Source organism: Harpegnathos saltator, unplaced genomic scaffold (assembly GCF_003227715.2).
Source record: "Harpegnathos saltator strain DR-91 unplaced genomic scaffold, Hsal_v8.6 scaffold498, whole genome shotgun sequence".
In the NCBI taxonomy this organism is placed as follows: domain Eukaryota; kingdom Metazoa; phylum Arthropoda; class Insecta; order Hymenoptera; family Formicidae; genus Harpegnathos; species Harpegnathos saltator.
In genome coordinates this window covers 1137273-1161862 of record NW_020230313.1, presented here as the reverse complement: position 1 = coordinate 1161862, position 24590 = coordinate 1137273, and the positions used below count along the sequence as shown (strand labels likewise).

Here is a 24590-nt window from a genome sequence, read left to right as displayed (position 1 = left end):
GCCCCGGCACGGTTGTCGGAGGCTCTCGATCGAGCGACGGGGGCGAACCACCAAAAACGCCGGACGAGAGTCGTTCGTTCGTTCGTTCGTTCTCGTCCAGATGGAAAAATGTCGCGTGTGTTGTGCACACGCGACGACGACAGAGCACGGCCAGGGGGGTCTCTCTCTTCTGTCGATACAACTGGTTCTTTCTCCTGACAAAATTAGTCTCGCTTTTGCACGACTTTGGACGACGCGACGAATTTCGCGTCGCGCTCGCCCCGTTGATAACGCGCGCGCCCGCGCCGGGTGGCGGAAAGTCGCGGCACGCCCGACCGAATCAACGTTGAAACCCATCGAATGAGTCGTAGATCCTTAAACAAAATCAACATGGCCGCCATAAACGTATAAACTAATAAAATGTAAAAAAACAACGTTCTCGATTATCTAAGTAACAAACGATAGTTATCTCTTCTTCTTCTTCTTCTTCTTCTTCTTCTTCTTCTTCTTCTTCCTCCTCCTCCTCCTCCTCCTCCTCCTCCTCCTCCTCCTCCTCCTCCTCCTCCTTCTCCTCTTCTTCTTTTCTTTTTTCTTTCCCCCCTCTCATCCCTTCCTAGAGAGTAGCCTTTTTGTTTTGTTTTTTTCTTTATACACGTTTCGCGATAAAAGGAGTCGACCTTGTTTCCGCGTCTAATATTGTTCATCTCTTTCCGCCTAAATTTTATTTTTTGCATTTAATATTTTTTTTCTTTTCGTTAAATAATTCAACTATGTGCGAAACGGGAGACGGCGAAGTTGCCAAGAGCTTATCGTCACTCGAAATTTCTCGGAGTCGCCTGCGATTAATCAGAGCCCGCATAGCCAAATTACGCGATAACAGCGTGGATCTCGACGAAAAAATTTCGCTAATTACAAACCTACGGTATATATATTACGGAAACGCGTTCGTAAGGACGATCGTCAATGAATCGCGTGCACTAAGGGAACGACGTTAATTTGTAGAAAGGGAATAAACATATACGTACGATCTTACTTACACGTCTCAACGTATCGCGCACGGATAAATGCCTAGATAAAGCGCAACGTACAAAGGAAAATAAGAAAAGAGATACACTAGAGAGAGGATACATGTGCCAGTCTCTCGTTGCGCACGTATCGAACGAAAAAGTCGGCGAGCGCCGATTCGACGTCTCCCGTTTGAAATCAACCTAGACAAACCTATATAATTGATATTAAAAAGAAATATCTTAGACTTTATTAGCGCTACGGAAAAACGCGCCTAGGGGCGGCGTCCACGCGCGTATCGCCGTCGTCGTCGCCGTCGTCGTCGTCGTCGTCGTCGTCGCGTGGAAAACAAAAAAAGAAAAAGGCACGGCCGAGAAACTCTAAAATATTCGACAACGCGGCAACAGTTGCCGCGAGTCCGCGAAGAAATCTGTCGAAATGTTTGACGAAAAGAAGAAACGATCGGTGGTGGTGCCCCGGGAGGCAGCCGCGAAACGAAAGCGAGACGACGAGCCGCGAAGGAACGACGACGAGAGTGGAACGACGATGCGCGCGCGCGCGCTCGCTCGCTCGCTCGCGTCGGTGAGGATCACGTCGGTGGTGCCCCCGCGTGGTTTCGCGTTCGCCGTCGCCGTCGCCGTCGCCGCCTGCTACGAAGTCAAAGAAGAGGATTCTACATGGTCGTCCGGAACAGGGAGATCGGTTTGTAGAAGAGGGGACACAGGTCGGCCGCGGTGCGCAAACGGCGGCGGTTCGCTAAGTTCTCTAATGGTTACGGCCACTGGCTGTAGAGTTGGAACTGCTCGCGGGTGAAGCAGGTCGACAGCGGCTTCACGAAGTGTGCGTCGACCGCCCTGCAGTGCGGGCAGGCGAAGACGCGGCTGTAGTCCGAGTAGAAGTTGAGTCGCTGGTGCGGGTAGATCAGGGGTTTCTGGCAGCTATTACACTGGAACGTAAACGGAAACGCCGGCGCGTTCATTTTCATGTCACCGTAGGGTGCCTCCGTCGACGGAGGTATGTGTCCTCGGAAGCGGACGGTTTCAACGAAACGCTTGACGAAACTGTGGGCAGGTTGTTCCAACTCCTCGCTAAGTTAACCGATAGTTGAATCACATGTCTGTCTTTGGCTAAATTAAAGGAAAAACAAAGACAAACGTGTGTGTGATTTGACGCGCTAAAGATTTACCCTTACTTACCTTACTTACCCCCCGCCGACCTTGACCTTGACATATTTTATTGAGGACACCTTCCTGAGTATCAATCGCAAGGTTTTAGCCGTCGCTCGTTGTTTATTAAAAGATAATTAACAAAAGAAATTTCATAAATAGAATGTGATTTTCTGACACGGTTTAAGGAATGAGCTATGACATGCTGCTATACATGTCCTATACATGATAGCGCGACAGTCATGACAGTAGCACGATGAATATATTCATCGTACCACTGACCTTCAACTTCATCTGTTCTTTTCACAAAAAATTTTTTTGATAATTATGCAGAAATAGGGATCACCTGTCGATGTCAATAATTTTCACATACGTTATCGAGGTTCTGTAATATTGTTCTGTAATGAGTAACGTTCTGAAAGTTTTAACCCGCGCTCATTGTTTATAACAAAGTTATGGACAAATGAAGTTTCATAAATTTTTCCATACACAGTGTACAGAGATGTAGGAAACAGTACATATAAGCGGGGGAGGGGCGAATAAATCCTAACCTAACCTAACCTATTGCGTCCTTGTATGAAAAGATTTCCTTAAAACCTACAACACCCAATTGTATGCAGATATAATAAGTTAAATTGGGTTAGATGACAGATCTTAAGAGAACTTGTTCAACAATGTCCAAATTCAACAATGTCCCGCTTATATGTACCGTTTAACACTGTTTAATGTCTATACTGTACACAGTGTCGGAAAATTACATCCTATTTATGAAATTTCTTTTGTTAATTATTTTTTAATAAACAATGAGCGAGACGGCTAAAACCTTTTTTGATTGATACTCAGGAAGGTGCCCTTGATAAAATATGTCAAGGTCAAGGTCATCGGCGGGCGGGTAAGTAAGGGTAAATCTTTACCGATTCAACAGTCACTTGACTTAGCGAGAAATTGAAACGACCGAGCCCTGTGACGTGTACAACGCGAGCTTGTCGAATCGAGGCAACGCGGAGGAGGCTAACCGCGCGAGGTATATACAGAAAAGAAAGTCTGGTCTCTTTGAACGGGCAAAAGTGCCTGGACACGTTCGTGAGAGATGACGGCGCGGAGGGAGAATTCCTCCTACGTACATACGAGAGCGGCCGGTATTTACAACAGCGTGTCGAAAAGGGCCGGGGGATTCGCTCTCGCGCTCGCGCTCGAGCGAGTCGAGGTCGGCCGGTCACGGATTCGGGACTTACCTTGAGTCGCTCGCTGCAGCAAGGCATCGCAGCAAAAATATCGTAGCTGTACATAGTACCGAGGACCAAGCTCGATCCATCCCACGGTTGGGTGCAGCAACGACAACGTACCGGCTGCCCGCCGCTGCCCTCCAAGCAACTCATGCATACGGCTGACAAAAATTGCGTGCGACCTTCGACCTTCACCTGGAACGAAACACCGAGCCGGATGTGCTATCGGTAACGTAACACGCGCGCGCGCGCGCGCGCGCGGTGAAGAACGGAGCCGCCGCCGGTCGATCACAGCGCGCGATTCGAGACGCGACTTCACGTCGTGAGAGTGCCGATCGGACGCGGCTCGAGTCTGACGACGCGGTGCGATCCACGAGAAAGAGATGAGAATCCGTACCTCGGCGCAAGCGGGCGAGTGTTGTCTGGGTGACAAGAAGAACGTGCCGTCCACCAACGGGTACCTGTCGAAAACTAGCATGGCGGCGCGGCAGAGGACGCACGTGACTCTGGACCACTGCAGCGCGGCCAATGTCGACAGGATGAAGCATCTGGTGTCGTCGTTGCCGTGGTTGCCCTCGTCTTCCATCTGGAAAAAATCACGAAGCAATTTTTCATATGCTCGCTTACACGCGACACAATGCGCACAAACAACGTCGCTTCGTTCTCAAGTAACACAAGACGCGGTGGTGGTGGTGGTCTTCAAACGCATCCTCGCGTCAAGGCCCAAAGACAACCCTCTCCCCCTCGCGACTTGATCGCGGTAGAATCATTCCTCGCGAGCGGACAAAAACTACGTCTACGTGACGTATGCATAACTCATGTCGATTCTCGACAAATGGCGAGAGACGCCGCGAGTCGGACGGCTCCGCGCGCTGCTCTTCTGGAGGGATAAAAAACATCAACGAGACGTATCGCGCTGGCGGAGCAGAAGACTCGGCGGCGGCGATACTTGGGGCGGGAATGATATAACCGGTGAACAACGTCCCTGTCCCCTCGCTGGGTCTCGCTCGTTTCCGGCCTGCTTACGCGAGACGCGCGCGCGCGCGCGGGTAACGCCTCATTTGAACGCGGGATTCCCCATCTGGCGTGAAGTAATAACGTCGCGACGTCAACAAAGCTCGCCCTCCTCCGTGGCCCGCCTTGATCGTTAAAGTCCCGGTTCCGCGGCCGGCTTGCGAGAGAGCGAGAGCGCGAGAGCGCGAGAGAGAGAGAGAGAGAGAGAGACGTGGCGAGGCTGGAAAATCCGAGGAATGCAACGGCGCTGGTCTCGACGCCGCGTATAAAGGTTTTCACAAGGGGAGGAAGGACACGCTTCGCCTGGATCGAGATACTAAGGGGCCCAAGACGGAGCTCGAAGTCGAAGTAGAAGCCCGAAAGGAAGTTTCGGAGAGCGCAAGTTTTGAAGGTTCCCTCATGAGCGACGAAGGAAGAAGGGCCAACAGAGGCGGAACGAGGCGCTTCCGAAAGGTGCGCGGCGGCGCGCGGAGCCTCGAGAAAGTCTCCGCTCAAGTTGAAGGCGGAAGCCGGACGGACAGACGTGGCGAAGCGAGCCGTCTTGATAACGAGCCGCCAACGAGGGGCGAAAACGGCGGAAAACGCGCGAGAAAGCCGGGCGGCGTCGTCGGTGCCGGACTGCGATGCAGAGGAGAGCTGCAATGGAGAAGAGAATTGAAAGACGCCGGGAAGAGCGTCGAAGAGGGCCACGGGAATGAGAGGACACGCCGCAAAGGAAAGCGGCGACGGCCGACTCTCTGCGCCGCGCATTGTCGGAGAAAAACGACCGTTTATAACCACCGTAAATAACCGGCCCTTCCGTCGTCCCGTAGCGTCGCGTCGCAAAACGGCGAAAGGAAACGGAGTGAGAGAGGCGAGAGAGAGGGAGAGAGAGAGAGAGAGAGAGAGAGACGACGAGAGGTGCTCCACGGAAACGGAAAGACGGCGAGAAGGATCTTGAATCCGGACGCAATATACGTCATTTTAATTAGCGAATCGCTCTCGCGCGCGATCGTTGAGAAACGCGAGCACTTTCGGCGAGACTTTCTACTTGGTTTCTTCGGCGTTAAAGCCGGCCGCGCGCCTGTCAAAGGTCGAGATGAATTTCTCGCGTCTCACCGCGAGAGACATTGATTTCGTTTCCAATGCCAAAGTCCTCGACAGTGTTCGTCAATACGTGACGTCCGCCGAGCGCGGCTCGAGAGATTCCTCAAACATGAAAGTATGTTTCCAGACTGTCGAGAGAGGTATTGTGGAGTACCTGGGGCGGCCGCTCGAGAGGGACACAAGCGCGCACGCAGAGGAGATACGTACGTATATATGAGGGAACGGGCGAAAGACAGGCGAGGAGACGGAAGAGAAAAAGAAGAAAAATGGCGAGACTAGCCGGACTAACGCGCGCGAACGAAGACTCGAGAGGCGAAGCGAGAGTCCTTGACGCATCCGCGGATGCTCGAGAGAGCCGATCACGGATCACGTACATCCATCTCTCGGCCGCGCCGTGAGGACCCGACGCCGATGTCGAAGATATAAATTCAATTCGCTCGCGCACGTACGCCGCCGCGCGATCGGCCTGGACTTTTTACGGCTCCGATTAAAGGGCGCAACGGCCTTGCCTCGCACACAATGCGACACACAACAATACGACACACTTCCTGTCATTTTATCGCGTAAGCCCGTAAGCCCCGCGAGACCGCGAGGCACCTCTGCAGGAATAAGAAACCGCCACGAGAGCGCGCCTGCGGAGATCCTGGCGCTTGTTCGAGCGCGAACACGCCGCATGGACGTATCCTTCGACCGGAGAGATAATTCATTACGTAACGAGCGAGCGAAGGCGATGCGAATGCGAAAACACGCGGCCGGTTAGTCACGCGCTCGGTAATCACCGATAAGTAATTATTGCGGCGCAATAATCGCGACTGTGTTTCGCGTTCGTGTTGAAACGCGTGCGTGTGGATCTCGAGTTGGCCTTCCGAGAGCTCTAATCAAGCTCGCCGCAGCGAGTTCTCTCGACCCATCGTCTGTGCAGTCTGCCGCAGTTTTAATACGTTTCTCGGCATTCAAAGTTTCGAAAGGTTACCTCACGCGGGGAGGGTTCAATGAGCACGGCAACAACAACGACGAGAAAGGTTCAGCGGAACCCTGACAATTCCGACGGGCCTGTCTGAAAATCGAGGGAAAGGAAGAGTGCTGCAAAACGACGGGAATGGATCCGCACATCGTGGTGTACCGTGAAGGGGACCTGCGCCGCGGCGGCGTCGCGGATTATCGGAATTCAATAATGTGGGACGATACAAATAAATGGAAAAATCTACTTCAACGCGGCAGCGCCGTGCAAAATAATAAAGAACGGATGTTAGTGAGAGTGGCGAGGGCGCGGGAAGTTTGACGCCATATCTCTCCTCTTACGTCTCGGCCGAATTTTTCATCGGCTGCGACGGAGCGGGGGCTTGTTCGATTAGAGCAAATTAAATTAAAGTCGGAGATGGCTTGAATTCGGAGTGGGAGAAAGTCCCAGCAGCTGCTTTGCGCGCGACGGGAATTTACAAAAGCGAAAGCAAAGCTTGGAGTACAGCGTAGAAAATGTTGCGCGTTATTTTTCCCCCGTCGAAATTTTCCTTTCACCTTGACTCGATAAATTCCATCAAACTTGAAGTTCACGGATGAGACAAATGATGCACTCGATGCTAGCAAATATACATTTATATAGCATATCGAGAACAATAGAATCCATTATCGCAGAATATCTCATCTTCAGATTCCGCGCTCTGATACTTTGAGTTTGGCAGAATTTACCGGCGTTACCAGCGTGAAAGAGAGCACACCAGAGGGGACGGAAAGAATCGGCGAGAGATATTTTATCGATTCGACACTCGTGAACTAAATTAGAAGCTGGAAACAATTCCGATCGACCGGGGAGATTGCGAATTCAACCTCTACCTCTCCGAAGGTAAGAGGGAGAGAGAAGACGGAAGGAGACGGTATTCGGTGCTAAAACCGCTTGACTTCATTTTATGTACATTGTGCCGAGGAGACGACGATCTCTTCTGGGAGACAGAGGGAGTAAGAAAAAAAAAAAAAAAAGAGAGAAAGGGGGAAAGGGAGAAGGGGCATAGGGGATGCAGAAAGAAAGGTACCGCTGGGGATTTTTTAGGACTCCTAAGGACGCCCTTATTTAGAGCCTTAACATCAGCGCGGACTCGGCCATAGGACCGGGAACGATAAAAGACGGTATATAGACGAGCGTAAAATTCGTTACGATCGAACTTCGCCTACTTCCGCTTCCATCTTGAAGCAGAAAGAGAAGTAATTACTTACGAGAGAAGCGAGAAAAGACACGCGCGCGCACGACAGAAGGAGAGAGGCACTCTCTTCCGTGTGATTCCATCTTACTTTACGACAGTGTAGATTTAACTTTAATGCAAAGAGCAATCCCCAAATGATTTTCCGACGGATCTACCATGATACACGACAGAATATCCTCCGAAAGGAGGGGGGAGGGGAAAGAAAGAAATGCGATTGCAAGCGGGACGGTAACGAGCGCGACTTAACTGCGCCGCGACGTTGTTGTCGAAAATTTCGTTGTCTGCGAAAACGTTACCTCTTCCGGCGTTAAAAAAAGTCGTCGAATTACTTTGACGTTTCGCGACGAGAGTCGCGCAACTTCACAAGGCGAGAGAGCCTTCCCTCCCTGCTCTCGCGGAAAACTTCATCCGGCCAGCACGGACGATCGAGGCGCTCGCGAAAGCCACGTAGCGACGTCGTAAATTCGACGTTGGAGGAGTGGCTGCGCTCGTTGCAGCCGCAGTTAACGCGAATACGAGTCTACGAGAGACGAGCACTCTCACTTTCTTTAAAAGCGCCTTTAAAAGCGGACTTTGGACAACCGGCCGGGCCGGCCGGCCGGCGGTCTACGAGGCGCATTTACGAGCCAGGCGAGATGGCGGCCAGGCGAGGGGAGGGAAGCGCCAGGGGAGTCTGTTTTCCGCAGTCCTTGTTTTCAAATCCGCGTCCCGAAATCTCGCGAGAGAGAATCCGCAAACGACAGCACAGCGCGCGCGGTGCTCTGGGTGGTTTTCGTCGCGCGAAATTAGCAGCGCCGCCGTAACTCCCGGACCGAGATGACAAAAGTTGATCCAGAGGCTGAGCAAAGTTAAATGGAAAATAGGAAGTCAGGGATCGGGGACAAAGGGATTACTTAGCGGGACTGTTCATGTATTACATGGCGGAACAAAGGACATCGCGAAGGACTCCCCGACGACGTGGAAGGGTGCGGGCGACGGCGGCGGCGGCTCGTAGCGATAACAACTTTTCGCTGAAAGTTTCTCTCGTTCCGTTCTCTTCTTTCCGTTCCCTCAACGAGGGCTACCGGCCGCCGCGTTCTCCATGCAAGTGACCCACTGCCGTTCCGGCCTGAACAAAGAGATATCCTGCCCTGCTCGTCGGGGTGCTCCTTGTAGCGTGAAAATAATCAATGGCGTCTCTCTCTCTCTCTCTCTCTCTCTCCTTGAGACTCCGTCCCGCAAAAGTTCCGCGACGATAATAGCTTCTCTCGCGCGTCTCTCGCGCGCTCCGCGACTAATCGCCCAACGCTTCTTCGTTCGCGTTCGCGTCTAAGCGACTCTAACCGTCCGTTTACTTGAGTCACAGCGAGAGAGAGAGAGAGATAGCGTGGAACTTGCCGCGAAACTACCAGCTCGCGGCGGCTCCTCGGCAATTTTCGCTGACTCGACGCTGACAAACGGTTATTTCCGATAACTCGAGCTCGCCCAACGTGGCATCCACGCGTGCGCTGTTAGAGTAATACCGATAATACGACTTTTCTTTCGAAACTTCCTCGTCTCCCCTTCTTCGTAACCTCTGCCTTTCACCCCTCCGTGCACCCTCTCCGGGGAATCGTAGCGGCGTCTTTGTCGATGCAAGTGACCCACTGGCATTCGGGGAAAGGAGATCCGCGGCGAACAAAGAGACAGACCCTTCCTCCTTCCCCTCCCACCCTCCCTCCCCCTCGCTTCCCGCGTGCTACTCGCGTGAAAATAATCGATGGCGCTATCCGGACACTCTCTCCGGGCTCTTCTTGCTTTTCCTTTCTCCGGCTGACTCCGCTTTCCCCTTTGAAGTAAGGGAAGGTTGCCATCACGGGGAAAACAGAAGGGGGACCGGACAGATATCGGCCGAACAACGGCCGAGACGGAACTTCCCGAGTGAAATTGTGGTCCCTAATATTATTGACAATTGATACGACACACGCCTCGTGGCCCTCCTAGAATTTTATCGGAGCCCCACTCGCGACAAAGAATTGCCTTTCCTCCCGAGAATCGTCGCTCCGCCGTGGGGGGAGACAACACTCGGGGCGGCCCCGATATTTCCGATATATCGCTCGGATATATCGCGCACACACACACACACTACGATATATTCATTACAAAAGAGTCGCAGAGTAATAACGCGAGATCTCGGCCAGTTGAGAATTTGTATCGCCTCTCCTCCGCTTGTGTGTTTTCTTTTTCAATCGAGCTCCCTCCTCGCGTTGCATTTACAGATCTCAGAACGTACGACGTGTTCTCTCGCGTTTCTTGAAGCGTACGCAAAGTGAGCATCTCGGGCGGAATTTTCGCGATATAAATAGATATCGCGTTATTACGTGAACCGTCCGAAGGAAACAACCGATTACTTTGCAATGACGAGAAGCTATTTGCAATTGTGCAAATAGTGCCGATGGTGGAGCGCGATCTGTAAGAGAGCGCGCGCTCCAGACAACTTCCCGTGCGATTTTACGTAAATCGACGGTGCAGAGACGAGAGATGGAATAAAAAAAGAGACGAGCAAAACCGCAACTTCCTAAAGCTTCACAAGATTTTTCCTGCTAATCTTCGCGCGTTCCACGTTAATAAGCCGCTTATTTTCTATTTCCGCGGCGTGTGCGTGCGCGCGATTACGCGTAATTGCGGATAAAAGAAGGAAGAGAGAGACGTTAGCTCTTCTGATCGTGATAATGCAGACGAACGATTTGTCGAACGCGCGGGGCTTCACGGGCGGCCGCGAAGCGTTGAATAATTTGCGAAAATATGAGTAGGGAAAAAACTAGACGAGAAAAGCCGCGATCATTTTTTTTTTCAGCTTTCCATCTCGTTGGTCGGCGTTATCAGATTTATGATGCAGCCACGTCACCACGTATTCACCCCCGGTGCATTAATTATTTACCACGTGGGGCGAATTTGCTGGGCCGGTGCGCGATGGTACGATGCATCGCGTGTACGTCGGATCGTCGGTTTTAACGCAACGGAGAAAAAAAGAAAAAAAAAAAGAAATATCACGGTGCCGATCGAAATCTGTAACGAGTGTTTTTCAACGCCCGCGCGCCGATTGCGACGAGCGAAATGCCTTGGGACATTCGCAAAACGCCACGTTTCGCCAAAGAGAGCGCGCAGAACAAAAGCTTTTTATTAAATTCACGCTTGGTAGAAGCCGAAAATGATTCGCAAGTTGACGAGAGGAGAAGCGGAACGGAGAAAAAGAAACGAAAGGAACGCAGAGATCGTGCGACGAAAAGTCAAAAGACTTCTTCCCTGTAATAAGGGGGGGGGGGAAAAGAGCGATCCCATCCAGATTTCGGCCGACGAGACGCGCTCCTCCATTGCGACAACACACCGCCGTGAATGAAGTTGAAAGGATGTGGACACGGTAGCGCTTCCCAGTCGTCCTTTTGTTCGGGCCCGATAAGAGAACACGGCACCACGCACACACGCGTCGTGCGCGTTCTCGTTGAAAAGTTACCGCGTGCGTATCGCCGGAGAATCAATAAGCGAGCGCAAAGTTGTCGAAAAAGAAAGGCCCTCCGTGATTCCGCAGAAGATAACGCCCCGTTGGGCGGGCAGGCTCCCCTCGCGGATTATAGGCGGAATTAAAGAGGGAAGAAGCCGGGGCGCGCTGGATGAAAAAGTCCTTCTCTCCTTTTTCCGCATGCGTTGACTCGCGCGCACGCACGTCTGGGTGGAAATTTCGCTGCGAGTCAAAATCTAGATCCGAAGCTGCGAGAGAGCGAGCGAGCGAGCGAGCGACTTACGCACGCACGTGTGTCGCCGTCGTTGCTTCCGCGTTGCTACCTGCAATCGATAGTCATCTCGGCGACGTACCGCGGAGCTCGAGGAAGGGAGGCGCGGGGTTTCGGATTACAATAGAGCCATTCAATGCCACCGGTGTACCCACGGGCTCGGCGAGATTATCAGTTGCAGCTCGGCTTGCGTATAAATCGTAGCTGAATCTCTCATCGAATTACAAATCGCTCGAATATAAGCTCGTAAATTTAATGGCGAATCGAAGGCCAGCCTCCGTCGGCTGAACGTCGAAGCGATAACGATTCGAGAGACGAGCCCTCCCCCCCCCCCCGGTTGAGGGAGTGAGAAAGAACTTTCGACCTTTGAAAAGTTCACGACGATACGTGTAATTCCGGCGAAACGCCGGACCGAGGACGAAAGTTTGCGAAAATACTACTCCCGGTGCGATACCCTCCCCTCCCTTCCCCGCCCCCCGTAGACAGTGGCGGCGGATTTTCCATTTTCGTCACTCGAGGCTTTGAAGTTTCGAAGCGAGCTAATTAATAAAATGATGAAACTTTAAGGGATCGCGCGGGTGCGCTCTCGAGCGGTAAGCATCGGGTAAACACTCGTTAACGAAACAACCGTTAACGAGGTAGCGGGTGATCAAAATTCGAGGGTGCGCGGTGGATGCTATTATTTCGATTTTAATATCCAAAGGATCGCACGGTTGCGGACTCACTGATCTGTGAGAGCGAGGGGAGCGCGAGACCAAGTTCCGTTTGAGAACAAAAACGGGACGGCATTCACAAAGCGATTCTCCCTCGGCTACGGTTCGCGTTTTAATTGTAGAATCGAAATTAATCTCTGGATGAGAGGAAGAACGTTTGCTCGCTTCCTCCCTCTTCTCCCCCCCCCCGCCTCTCTCTCTCTCTGTCTCTCTCGCCACGTGTTGTTGCTGGCCGCCTCGTAAAATGAAAAATCGTGGGCCGCAAAAACTCGACGACGATATTCAAGGGTACTTGCGGCCTCGTACTCTTTTCTCTCTCTCTCGCTCTCTCTCTCTCTCTCTCTCTCTTTCTTTCTCCCTTCTTGCTCCACCCATGGTCGTAACGCAAGATGGATCTTTAAATTACGGAAAACAGTACCTTCCCCGGTCCGTGGCTCGACCTCATCCTCGGCAACGTAACGTTCTATCGATCGGCGATAATGGGTGGCGGCTCTGACTTATCGCTAATAAATTGCTACAAAAGCGCGTACACCGACGGAGAAGGTTAGGCGGTAGGCGCGCGCTATAAATCCCGCCACATTCTATCCGATCACCCGATTACATACCGCCTTGACTGATATACCACGCTCCCACCACGAGAGGAGCGAGAAATTAAAACTAGCTGACTCGTTTCTCTCGCCGAGAGCGACTCTCCTCTTCTTCTCTTCCTCCCCTCTTTCTCTTTCTCTCCTTCCCCTCCTCCCATTCTCTCCCGATCTCTTTCCCGGTCTCTCCCAGTTCTCTCCTCATCTCTCTCCCTGTCTCTACTCATCTCTGCTGTCTTCTCACCTCTCGTCCCTACTCCCCCCCCCCCTCTCTCTCTCTCTCTCTCTCTGTCTTTCCTACGGGGACGTACTAAAACAACGATCAACGTAAATTCATACGACAGATTCTCGCCCAAGGCGAGCCACCCTAACCGTGTGGCTATCCATAAAAATCTCTGTCCCTTCCACTAAAGGAGATTGCAACGACGTTCAGCGGTACCAGACACGACTATATATCACGCCGTCCCACTATACCCGTTCCGCTTCACTATAACGTCCGACATGCTCTCTCTCTCTCTCTCTCTCTCGACACGCACGCACGCACGTCCTCACGCACACAGGCCGCCTCAAAACGCCGCCTACAGCTCGCTCACGGAATTACTGCACTTGCGTGAAATGATTTGTACTCCTTCGACCCGACGGCGAGGGACGTGATTTTCGAGCATTATTGGACGGCTAATCGATTTAGAATTTAGTGCGGGATAGTGTCGGTACGCGTTCGCTGATTAGGCCCTGCAGCCTCGGCCATCGACGACTGATATATCGGCGCATAAATTTTCGGCTCGATGCGCGGCGTTTTATTGCGACGTTACCGGGGCGTTTTCTACGTCCGCTCCTCCTGCTTCCCGATGCAATCGCAGCGTCCTGGAACTCGGCATCGAGTCATTTTTGCCGCACGCTCGCTCGCAAAGTAAGTAACGCCGAGAGACTCGGTCGCGCCAAGCTAATCTCGCACGTTGCTCTTGTGGTACATCCTGTACAACCGCGTCGGGTCTACAGCCGAGAGACAGAGAGAGAGAGAGAGAGAGAGAGAGAGAGAGAGAGAGAGAGAGAGAGGGAGGGGGGGAGGGGGAAAGCTCCCAGTCCATATAAATCAGCCACGCGTCGCCGAAGAGGTTAAGAGAAGCTGGGTTCTTGCCGTGTACATCTCGTACGTCTGGTCCGACAGTGCTAAAGGTCGAGTCCACGAGACGCTACGGCGAGAGGAGACACGGGGTTGTTCGTCCCTCCGCACGTCCTCCGAAGGGGTGGCGCGCGGCTGGCTGCTTCCTTCCTCGCGGCGCCCCTCTTGAAATTTATCGCACTGCGTCGTTCGCGCAGTTATGCGAGAGGCTCCGCGCGGCAGGAGGCGCTTGTCATCGGCCGTTTCTATCGTCGTCGTCGAGTACTTTGTTTCAGCATCCCGTCCTTTGTTCCCCCTTAAGAAGATTTACTGCCTCGTCATTATCCTGACGGATATGACAACAGCACCGTTCGTCGCTTTGTTCGTCAAAACTGACGCGGACAGCGACGTTCGGTGCGAGAAGGGCGGGAGGGGGAGAGAGAGAGAGAGAGAGAGAGAGAGAGAGAGAGAGAGAGAGAGAGAGGGAGAGAGGAGACGAGTGCACGCGAAATCGGGTAATGTCGGATCGCGTCGATTACGCGAATGACGATGATGACATCGCGTCGTCCACTCGCGCGACGACGTAGCTCTGCGGGAAACGATAAAGTGACGGTTCGTGCGCCTTTTACGGACGGACGATCGTCCCGGTCGTGCGTGTCGGGCGATTAGCGAAGTTGCGACCGTCGCGTCGCGATCTCGGCTCTCGGTGTAGTTACGTTAAACGGTTTAGCTACGCGAGATTGTTTTCGCGTTAACAAGATTGCGAGCGAGCGCACGCGACGCGACGCGGCAGCATCTCTCTCTCTCTCTCTCTCTCTCTCTCCGTTCATCCGACTGCCGTCTCTCGCGGAGTTCCTCCGCATCTCGATTTGCCATTTAGCCCGCTCTGACAGGACGCGTCGCGGAAGCGAACAACCCGACGAGGATAGAGCCGGGGACTAATGAAATTGCAGAAAGAGCCGCGCGCGCAAACATGTCGCTCGAGCGGTCGTCGAAGACGCGACATTAGCGAGCTTCGCCGTGAAGCGTATCCGCAGAGCGCGCGTCTGCGGCGCCCCGCGACGTGACGCGCTCCGCGTGCTCCGGCGAAAACTACGAGGAGGACGAGTATCATCCTCGAGGTCCTCCAAACTCCTCTTCGTAAGCCTAATGTGCCAGCCGCGGCTGGGAGGGGAAATGGAAGGCACGGCCTAAGTGTCTCTCAGAGTGAAGCCTGGCAGGGCCGGCTTAAGGCGGCTTCAAAGCGACCACCTGAACCCAGGCTCATGCATTGATCCTGGGGCCCGAGACGCCTTCTTCGTTTATCTAAACTACCCCGAGACGGTCGGGACTATCGGACTGCGCTGAAGACGCGCAGCAGACGTTTATTACGTGACACGAGCGCACTTTCGAGAGCGCCGCCCCTCCCCCCCCTCCGCTTCCGTACGTGCTCTTTTCCCTCTTGATACAGCCGGATAATATTAGCCGGCCGATACGAAGAAAACAGTCGCACGTCGCCGCGCTGACGATTTATAATTCACGACGGAAAGCGGTAGCGTTGTCTGCTCGAGAAAAAAAAAAAAAAAAAAAAAAAAAAAAAAAAAAAAAAAAGCACTCGACGATAAATCGGAATTTCGCCCGCAACCCGGGGGAGATAGAAAGAGAGAGAGATGCACGCGTCGTGCACATCCGTAAATTTTTAATTCTATCTTTCGCGCGTTGCGCGACGTGGAGGAAAATCGCGGACGTGGAGTTCCTTCCTTGAAGCGGACCGGATAATCAACGAGTGCGACGCTTCTTGAATTTGCTGCGCGTTTTCCCCTCCGCGCGAATGTCCCCCCTACGGTGAACATTCACGCCGGCCCTGAGGCAAGAACGCGCGCGACCGTCTTCCCAGGCACGAGCGAGGGCTTTCGAGGAAATTGTGGTCCGGGCCTCGCGCAGTCAGCACAGACTGCGAGAAGCAATCGTCCTAATTGCCGGCCGGCTACTCGAATGCGAAGTTAATCATTTCGGACGGGACGGATATACGTTGCTCCGCCCCGATTTGGATAATACGCCTTGATATCATTTCTGGCTCCCGCCGTAAGCGCGCGACGAGTAATTTGCCAAAAATATATTCCCCGCATCAGAGCGCTCCCATAAATCGATGATCGCTCCTTACGCGCGTCATGACATTTCCCTGCGGCGGGGATTGTCCCTCGTTTTCTTTCTTATCCAGGAGATCCTTACGTATCTTACGGAGAATCCCATCGTGTTAGAACAGACTTTTCAATGTCAAATCGTCACTCGACTCGAATTCGTCGCTTTCTCCTCTGTCCTTCGCATCCCCCGCCGACTTGTCGGGGAAAAATGGAGAAATTCCGCGCGGAGCGCTCGGAATATACAAGACTCGCGGCTATAATTGGCGTGTAACGACTGCTCTTTCGTACATTCGCCGCGATGATCAAGTATTTTATCGCGTGACGAGGAGGGAGAGCGCACTCGCGCCCGATCAAACGGCACGGGCTCTTCTCGTCGACAGGCGCGAGCGCGTCCTTTCTCTCTCTCTCTCTCTCTCCCTCTCTCCCTCTCTCTCTCTCTCTCTATTTCTCTCTCTGTTTCTCTGTCTCTGTCTGTCTGTCTGGTCGCGTAATTTCGCGCACGACGTCGGGTACTAATTGCGGCGACACTTCGCACCGCGCGAAATTAGGAGGAAAATTATAAATAACGACGCGCGGCGCGGCATCGCGTGCATCCTGATAATGTAAAGGAGGCGTGGAAACGCGATTCCGACCCTCTTCGCCGAGAGACCCCACGGGACTGCCTAATTACTCGTTTAAGATAAGATTTTCATCAAACCTTTAGCGGGCGGGGTGATTAACGGCGCCCTTAAAGAGCCGAACGACACGGGGACGAAATCACTTCGACGATTTAGGGGCGGCACGCTTAATTCGCTCGCTACGTCGGCCGGAATACCGTCGTCGAAACAAGTCGTCGATAAAATCCACGCCGGAGGAACGCGCGCCGAGGCGGGAGTAGCAACGACAGCGTGGCCCTCTCCCCCTCCCCTCTCTCTTTCGCGCGCGTGGAAGGAACTCGCGGAATTCACGGGGCAGAAAATTCACAGACACACTCGTCCCTCGATATGATCGCGCGTGAATAATGAATACGGGCGGATGGAAATAAGGAATCACGTCGCGCAACAAGACAAGGCGAACATTGGCGGGGGGTGCCAAGTTCGATCTGTGCTCTCGTCGTAGAACCGGAGCTCTAGACCACATACAGCGGCTCGTTCATAATTCAGAGCGGACAAATTGCCGTGTGTAGCGTCAGCCTGCCGATATAAACACGTTACTGCCCGCGGCGTGTTTATTTCCGGTGGGATTCGCGCGCGCGCGCGCGGCGAATACAAGCGACGCCGTTTCGGGGATGCGAGCGAGCGAGCGAGCGAGCGAGCGGCAGCCTCGCGAAACCCTCGTCTGTCAAAAATTCTTATCGCGTGAATAAGTAAGAACGACACGCAGAGAGCGGGGCGTGATCCTCCGGGAAGCAACTTCGTGCTTCCATTAACGCGCGCGAGAGGAGTTATGCGTCTCCCCTTCCTCCCCCCCCGCTCTCCTACCCGTCGCACTTTCGTCGCCGAAATGGTGCGACCGGAGCGCGCGGCGCTCTCGTTATTTCGCGCTTGATCTCGCGCGAGAACGCAGCTCACGTTTAATCACTGATAAAAATGACACCGCGGCGCTATCTGGCTCGTTGAAACCCCGGCGATGAGAGGAGTCTCCTTTCGAGTCGAGTCTTCGCGTCTGCGCGTTTTCGAGATTCTCGAGAGTCTCTCATCACAATCGTCGCACACAGCTCGGCTGATCGATATAGATTGGGACATAATTTAACGCTACAGCGGAACGGGCTTCCTTTTTTTCGAAAGAACGTCGAGTAACGACGGGAAAACGAAGGCAAGCTTCTCTTTGTCCAACCCGATGAAAGATAGTCGAGGAGAGGGAGCCTCGCGCCCCGCCGCCGCCGCTTCGTCGTCCACTTGAAACGGAATTCTCGAGGAGGGTTGGGACCCCTCCGGAACGAAATCCGGCCGAATGTGGGCTAACGAGATTCACGTTCAGGTGCCCAAACACAGTTGGCAATTTCCTCGAGTGATCGGTTCCTGATTACGGGGCGTGTTCCGCCCCCGCGGAGCGAGAGCAACGCGTCGAACATGCCCCCCCCCCCGAGATGCGCCGGCCGACCCCCATCGGCTGCCTGCGACAGCTCGCTCTGTTCGGCGGATCTTTAGCGTCGCCTCGCTTCTTTTTGCGCCGCTTTATCCGACAACATGGCGTCTCTCTCTCTCTCTCTCTCTCTCTCTCGAGAGAGAGAGAGAGAGAGAGAGAGAGAGAGAGAGAGAAAGAGAGAGAGAGTTTTATCGCCGCGCTTTCATCGTCGTCCACCCTAAACGTTGTTTTATCACGACGCGTCCCCCTTGCGCGTGCCGCGCGCTGCGACGACTACGTCGATTTCAGGAGTTGAAGAAAAAGAGACACGCGACCGGGTCGACGAAAATTCTTGACGGAAATTCTTGACAAAAATTCTTAACGAAAATTCTTGCGTCGTTGCGGGAGCGACGTTTCTCGCGGAATTGACCGCGCGCGCGCGCGCGCGGCGAATCGCGAAACGCGGTGAGAAGCTTCAAAAGCTCCGCAAACACATGATCAGGTCGATGACGTCGGCGTCGTGATTTCGCGGAGAGAAATGTTGCCGCATCGGCTTTCACCGAGCGTCGTTCCGAGCGGAGCGGCCGCCGATTATCGGCGGCAGACGGCGAAGTTCAACGCACCGCGCGTCGTCTGGCCTATCCTGCGATTGGAATTCCGCGCGATTATTCGCGACTTCCTCCGATGAATATATCGCGCCCGCAAGGTCATTGCATATTCTCCTCAAGGCGACCGAAGAATTCCCCGTCGTCGTCGTCGTCGTCGCCGCTCTGCGCGACTGCAATTTCCACGGGAATGGGGAAAGTGCGAGAGCGTTTAGACGCTCACGAAAACGTTTCAGTGTCTTTGCCGACGCGCGCGGAGGAGAAAAAAAAAAGAAACGGCGCGTTTCCTCGCTCAAACGCTCACACGCGCGCCGCTGATTATTTGCTCAACCGCGTCCGTCTTTCCGCGGAAGTGAACTATCGCGCGAGATGAAACGCCGAATGGCGGCGGCGGCGGCGGGGGCCGAGAAAGTTTCGGCGTCGAAATCGATAATCGACAGAAATATTCTATGTGTACTGTGTGTGAAACCGACGCTCGCGCGAAACTACAAACGTTTCTAAAAGTACGTTTCACCTCGTCGTCGCTACCGGGTAGCTACCATGCTGACATCATTCCGCCATTATACAACGCAAATAACAAACGACTTGACTCGAGTCGAGCCAAGAGATAAATCAGCGACGATTCGGAGCGTTCTTTCGAGCAATAAACGTAAATCGATGTGAATGAAAGTTTTCTTACGGGTGGTGTGACGTTATTAGGTGTACACAACTTAATTCTCGGCCCCAAAATTCAATGAACGACAGCTTCTATTCAAATTGAAATTTATTCCCGCCCTATGGTGGTCTGAATGTACTAAGCCTCACAAAGTAAACCTCGGGGAACGTCAGACACCGATTTGTTTCCAATTTTTTGTGGTTATTTTTAATGCCAAGATATATAGAAATCTGTCGTCATTTTGAGCTTGAATTAATTTTTTCTATTTTCTCGAAATTTCTAAAGTTTTTTGTTCATTTCTCGTTCATTTTCTACGAGATTTTGACGTTAAAATGAGCTTGTTTGCTGAATAGTGGGCCGAAAGATTACCCAACGTCGAATGTAGCGTAAAACTGAACACTTTTCCAACAACGACGTCAGCCATATTAGATCCGCCATTTTGAATTTTACAAAATGATTCTGATTCATAATCGGCTACATGTGTGTGCAAGTTTCAACAAATCAGATATATATATATATTTCTAAGAAATATTGTTTTAAATATATATAAAATAGCGTACTTGTGCATCACTTGAAAAATTTCGAAAAAACTTGAAAAAATTAATTCGAGCTAAACCTGATAACAGATTTCTTCATATTTTGACATAAAAATAACTATAAAAAAATTGGAAACAAATCGGCGTTTAACGTTTCCCGAGGTTTACTTGTCAGCTTTAGAATGCGGTATAACAGATGGCAGCCCTGCTGATATAACCTCAAAAAACAGTAGTGAATGCAATGTCGTTCGAAAAGCAGCATTTGAGCAGCACTGCCTTCTTTTCGATTTCCAACTTAAAAAAAAAAAAAAAAAAGAAAAAAAATGCAGCTGAAGCGCAGGAAATGGTTCGTTCGGCCTTGGGCCGGCTTGGGACCCACGCAAATCGTGGGTTCATCCAGGCGAGCCATTACTCCAATACTCCAAAACCAAACGTTCGTACGAAAAAAAGTGTTATTGTGCATTTGATGGGACTGGAAGGGTGTTGTGTACTACGAATTATTGCTTGAACCCGGTCAAACACAGTCAACGCTACAAGCAACAACTAATCAAAGTGAATGACGCACTCGAGCAAGAAAGACCATCTACTGATAGTGGAACGAGGCAAGTATTACTGCTGCATGATAACGCACGACCACACGCGGCAAAAGCGAGCCTGGAAATCATCTCCAACTTAGGCTGGGAAATCCTTCCTCACGCGGCGTATCCTCCAAACCTCGCCCCATCAGAGATTATCACCTGTTCCGATCGCTGCAGCGTCACCTGATTCGCACTTCCGAACCTCTGAAGAAATCGGAAAAAACATCGACGACTTCATCGATGTCCAAACCACCACCATCGTTTTTCCGAAGCGGAATTCGAAAGTTGCCTGAAAGATGGCAGAAATGTGTAGAAAGTGAGGGAGATTACTTTCGGGATCAGGCAAATATTCTTTCTTTTTAAACTGAGCATTGAAGTTGAGCAAAATTAAGTTACCTACACCTAATAATTGCAAGCGACTCTGTCGCTCGTATCTTTAGCTGCACACGTGACAGTAATGCGGGACGAAAAGTGGCTCACGAGAGAACGATCGAAGAGCAGACGTTGAAGATGTCTTGTCGGAACGGATGGAGATACGCGCAAACGAGTACGTGCGCTCGAGAAAGAAAGGGAGAAAGAGAGAGAAACGGAGGGGGGAGAGGCCGGAGTGACAGGGAGGAGAAAGGGAGGGAGGACTGGGACAGAAGGACAGGGGAAGAGAGAGAGAGAGAGAGAGAGAGGAGCAATGGCGGAAAAATCGGTGGCGGTCATCATCGAGGCAACAGCGCGCCTATCGCGCAGCGGAAACGTTAATCCGTGGTAATTAGCCACGACGACAGGCGCTCGTTCCTCTTATTGGCAAGCAAAATGAACACTCTCGTACGTCTTTCCCATGTAAGCTCGCGACGTCTCACGACGACGTCGTCCTTGTCCCACTCACGACAACGACGACGGAGCTGCAAACGATATCTTCCGCTCGCGGAGGATGTGAGATATGGCGTGAGGGAAATTAGTTATCGTTATCCAGAGTTTATGGCGCGCGCGCATGAACGCGATCGCATCCTTCGTCGTCGATGATTGCCTCGCGACGAGACAAGCGCGCGCGCGCGCGCGCGGCTTCCACGGGAGCAGAGAGAGAGAGAGAAAAGGAATTTAGCGCGCCGACGGCCAACAATTACGTAACGTTTAACGCCGATAAACTGTATCCTGACCGCAATTATCCGTCCTCGATAACGCCGAGATAAATCTACGGAGCGCGGCTAGCAGGGACGCGGTAATTACATCTGTAATAATCAGGTAGCGTCTGAGTTACGCAAAATTAACTTGGGAACCGGTTCGCGCGCACGGCCTTCGGAAGGCTGTCGAAAAACGATCGGCAAGACGAATTAGCGACGACGAGGACGATGGGCGCGCTTTTAATCGCCATTCTCGCGGCATTTCGCTGCCGCTCGCCGCGTGAGAAACGACGGCCAGACGCGCGGCGGGAACGTCCTGAAAGTGTCGCGCAACAACGGCGCGCGCGGCGGGATGTTCGATTTCGCTCGTTCGTCGCGCGCGTCGGTCGCCCGCGGAGATTAATTGATACAACGTAAGCATAAGTTGAAAAATATTCAAAGACGCTCGCAGCGGTCCGCGACGCACCGCGCGCCGGCTGCGTGTCCTCGTTTCGAGATTTACGAGTGGTCTACGAGGGACCGAGGTTCCGCCGAGGGGTATGTACCTATCGTGCGTATCGATATATACACGCGCGTTATAAATCGCAAAATTCAGATAAACCGCGCGGAATTATCGCGCGGAAAGGACGGAGGCCCCGCGCTGCCGCGGTACCGTTCGCGGATGTATACGCTGCTAATTGGCGCGACGACGGTGAAACGTTGGGGACGAAACTCGCGAGAGGAGACCTCCCGGCGTCTCTTTATCTCTCGCGGATGACGCGCGTTAGCGCTGAAGATACTTGCGGGGGAAAAAGGTTTAACGATACCGTTAAATCGCCGGACTCTACCCGCCGCCTACGATTACGCTGTTTGATTATAATAACCCCATGTGGAAAGTGTAAATTGCGGCGCGATAAACCGCAAGATAGTTGCGAGCGTAAATCGCGGCGCACGTAACTGTAGTTTACGACGGTCTTAGTGAGAAACGCTAAGCGAGGAGCCCTCCGCCTTGGCGCGCTCGCTCGCGCCCGATGCGCGCCTGTGTGTGTGTGTGTGTGTGTGTGTGTGTGTGTGTGTGCGTCTGCCAAATATTTAGCGAGCGCAAACCAACTGTACTTTCGTGACAAGATTTATTGTATTATTGCACGAGATCGCTGGCATTGTCGTACTTTGCAGCTCTTGTCTTTGCCGCGGCTTAGACGCGGAGAAATATTTAGCGAGCGAGTCGCGAGGTAACGCAGCTTGCGAGTCGCGCACGCGGCAGCAGCGTGACCTCCGTGGCTGAGATTAGAGAAAGTCGCGGGTAAAGACGAGCACAAAGGGACGAGAGAAGGAGAGTAATAAGAGATGAACTTGACGACGGACGGACGGACGGACGGACGGACGGACAACCGAGAGTGTGAGAGAGAGAGAGAGCAAAGCACTCATTGCTGCTCAGCGAGCAGCTAGCTAATATAAGCGGTAACGTTACGCGCCGCGATCGCTCTCCCGGTCGACAAGTTTGCCGAACGCGCTACTAACAACTCCCATCGCAGCGACGAGATCTGAACGCAACGAAAAAGCGGCCAATGTTTCCACATTCGCGCACCAACGCGACGACGAGTCGTTGCGCGAGACTCGGGCAACGCCTCCTCCTCGCGCCGGACCTTGATCGACGACGAGGCCGTCCGAGGAATCGGCGCGGCGGCGGCGGCGGCGGCCGCGTCACGGCCGGCGTCAATTATCAAATTTAGATCTGCTCGTAGATCCGCCAATTATCACGCGCGGCGATAGCCGGCCGCGCCGTTACACCGCTCGTGCTCGCACGCCCCGTTACAAATATAGCAGTACTAGCAGCAGCGATGCGTGTACGTAAAGCGAGAGATCGAAGGAGACGCGGACGGAGACAGAGAGGGAGGTGGGGGTGGGGAGGGAGGGAGGAGGGGGCAGGGAGAGGGGCTATATACACCTAGCGTGTCGAGTCCGCGCGCGCGAGAGACGCGAGGCTAACGCACTCTAATCTAGTCTCTATAGATAGAGACCCCTCAATGCCATTCACTGCACGTACGTATGCAGCGCTCGCGCGCCCGTGCAATGCACCGCCGTGAACCGCAGACCTTCGACGACGCGAAAGAAGGGAGAGGGAGAGACTCGAGAGTCTGGCCTGCGTATGCAATTACTCGGCCTGAGAACTGAGACGAGAGCGGTGGCGAGCTACCGGGAGGAGGACTTTAATCGAGTGAAAACGTCGCGGCGGGTCTCTCTCTCTCTCTCTCTCTCTCCTCTCTCCCTCGCTCCCGCGAGCTGCCCTTAACGAGTACAGTAAATCACACATCGGTATCGCGGTTTGCGCCGCGCCGAGCGTGTGTCGCTGGCCCGATTGATTCCCGTGTCGATCGGCCCCCGACATATCCTTATACGGCAAAAACGTTTCTTCTTTCTGCCCGGCTGAGCCCGCTCTCGGGACGAGAGCCGTCATTCGCCGCGGGATTCTATTTGCGGCGAAACGTTCGGAGAGAGAGAGAGAGTGAGAATCGGGAGCGTATTTATAGGACGTTATATCGCGCGCATTTCTCTGAATGAAAAATCCGGCGGATTTTCCGGATCCCGTGTCGCAAATCGCAGCGAATTCATATCCCCGGCCGTCGGCCGAGCTGAGCTTGCAATTTCGATTTCGTCAGCGTCGATCTTGTGTTCTTGTTCCTAGCTAAATTACACTTTTCGCGCGCCTCGATACTTGCACGCGCGCGCACCGCGTGGAAACAATAATCGCGGTGTGAAACATCTTGCAGGGAATTCACGATAAACCGACGCGCGTGTAATCAGCCGCGCGCGATAGATCGGCCGCGAAAGGACGTAGCGAGAGGAGAGAAGACCGCCCGAAAGAAATGATCGCGCGCTAAGAATTAATTTCAATGCACGCATGCGCACATTGGCTAAGAGCGCCTCGTTAAGATCGCGCGGAATCCTGTACGCCTTTATCGCGTACATCACCTGTTATTTAGCAGCCGCGTAAAAAACCGCACGCGTGTGTGCGCATATTTATATATATGTATTAATGTTGCATATTAATTACACGCACTGATAGAAAAATATAGTTGAATGAACTATATAATCTCGCTATATTTTACAGTTCATTTTGGCGTCAACCA

At 52.8% G+C, this 24590-nt stretch overlaps 1 protein-coding gene and 1 long non-coding RNA gene across 3 annotated transcripts in view; one reads left to right on the top strand and one right to left on the bottom strand.

The window, feature by feature from the left end:
* LOC112589404 (uncharacterized) overlaps positions 1-24590 on the top strand; it is a 141562-nt gene that overhangs the window by 101815 nt on the left and 15157 nt on the right. The gene's annotated exons all lie outside the window — the stretch shown is intronic.
* The window catches only part of heca (hdc homolog, cell cycle regulator), a 165036-nt gene continuing 140994 nt past the window's right edge, over positions 549-24590 (bottom strand). The window contains exons 3-5 of the mRNA XM_011138846.2: positions 3774-3962; positions 3386-3571; positions 549-1930 (exon numbers count right to left, since the gene is read on the bottom strand). Of these exons, the coding sequence (XP_011137148.1) occupies positions 1757-1930; positions 3386-3571; positions 3774-3962 (549 nt within the window). The 3' untranslated portion in view covers positions 549-1756. The remainder of the gene's footprint in view (positions 1931-3385; positions 3572-3773; positions 3963-24590) is intronic.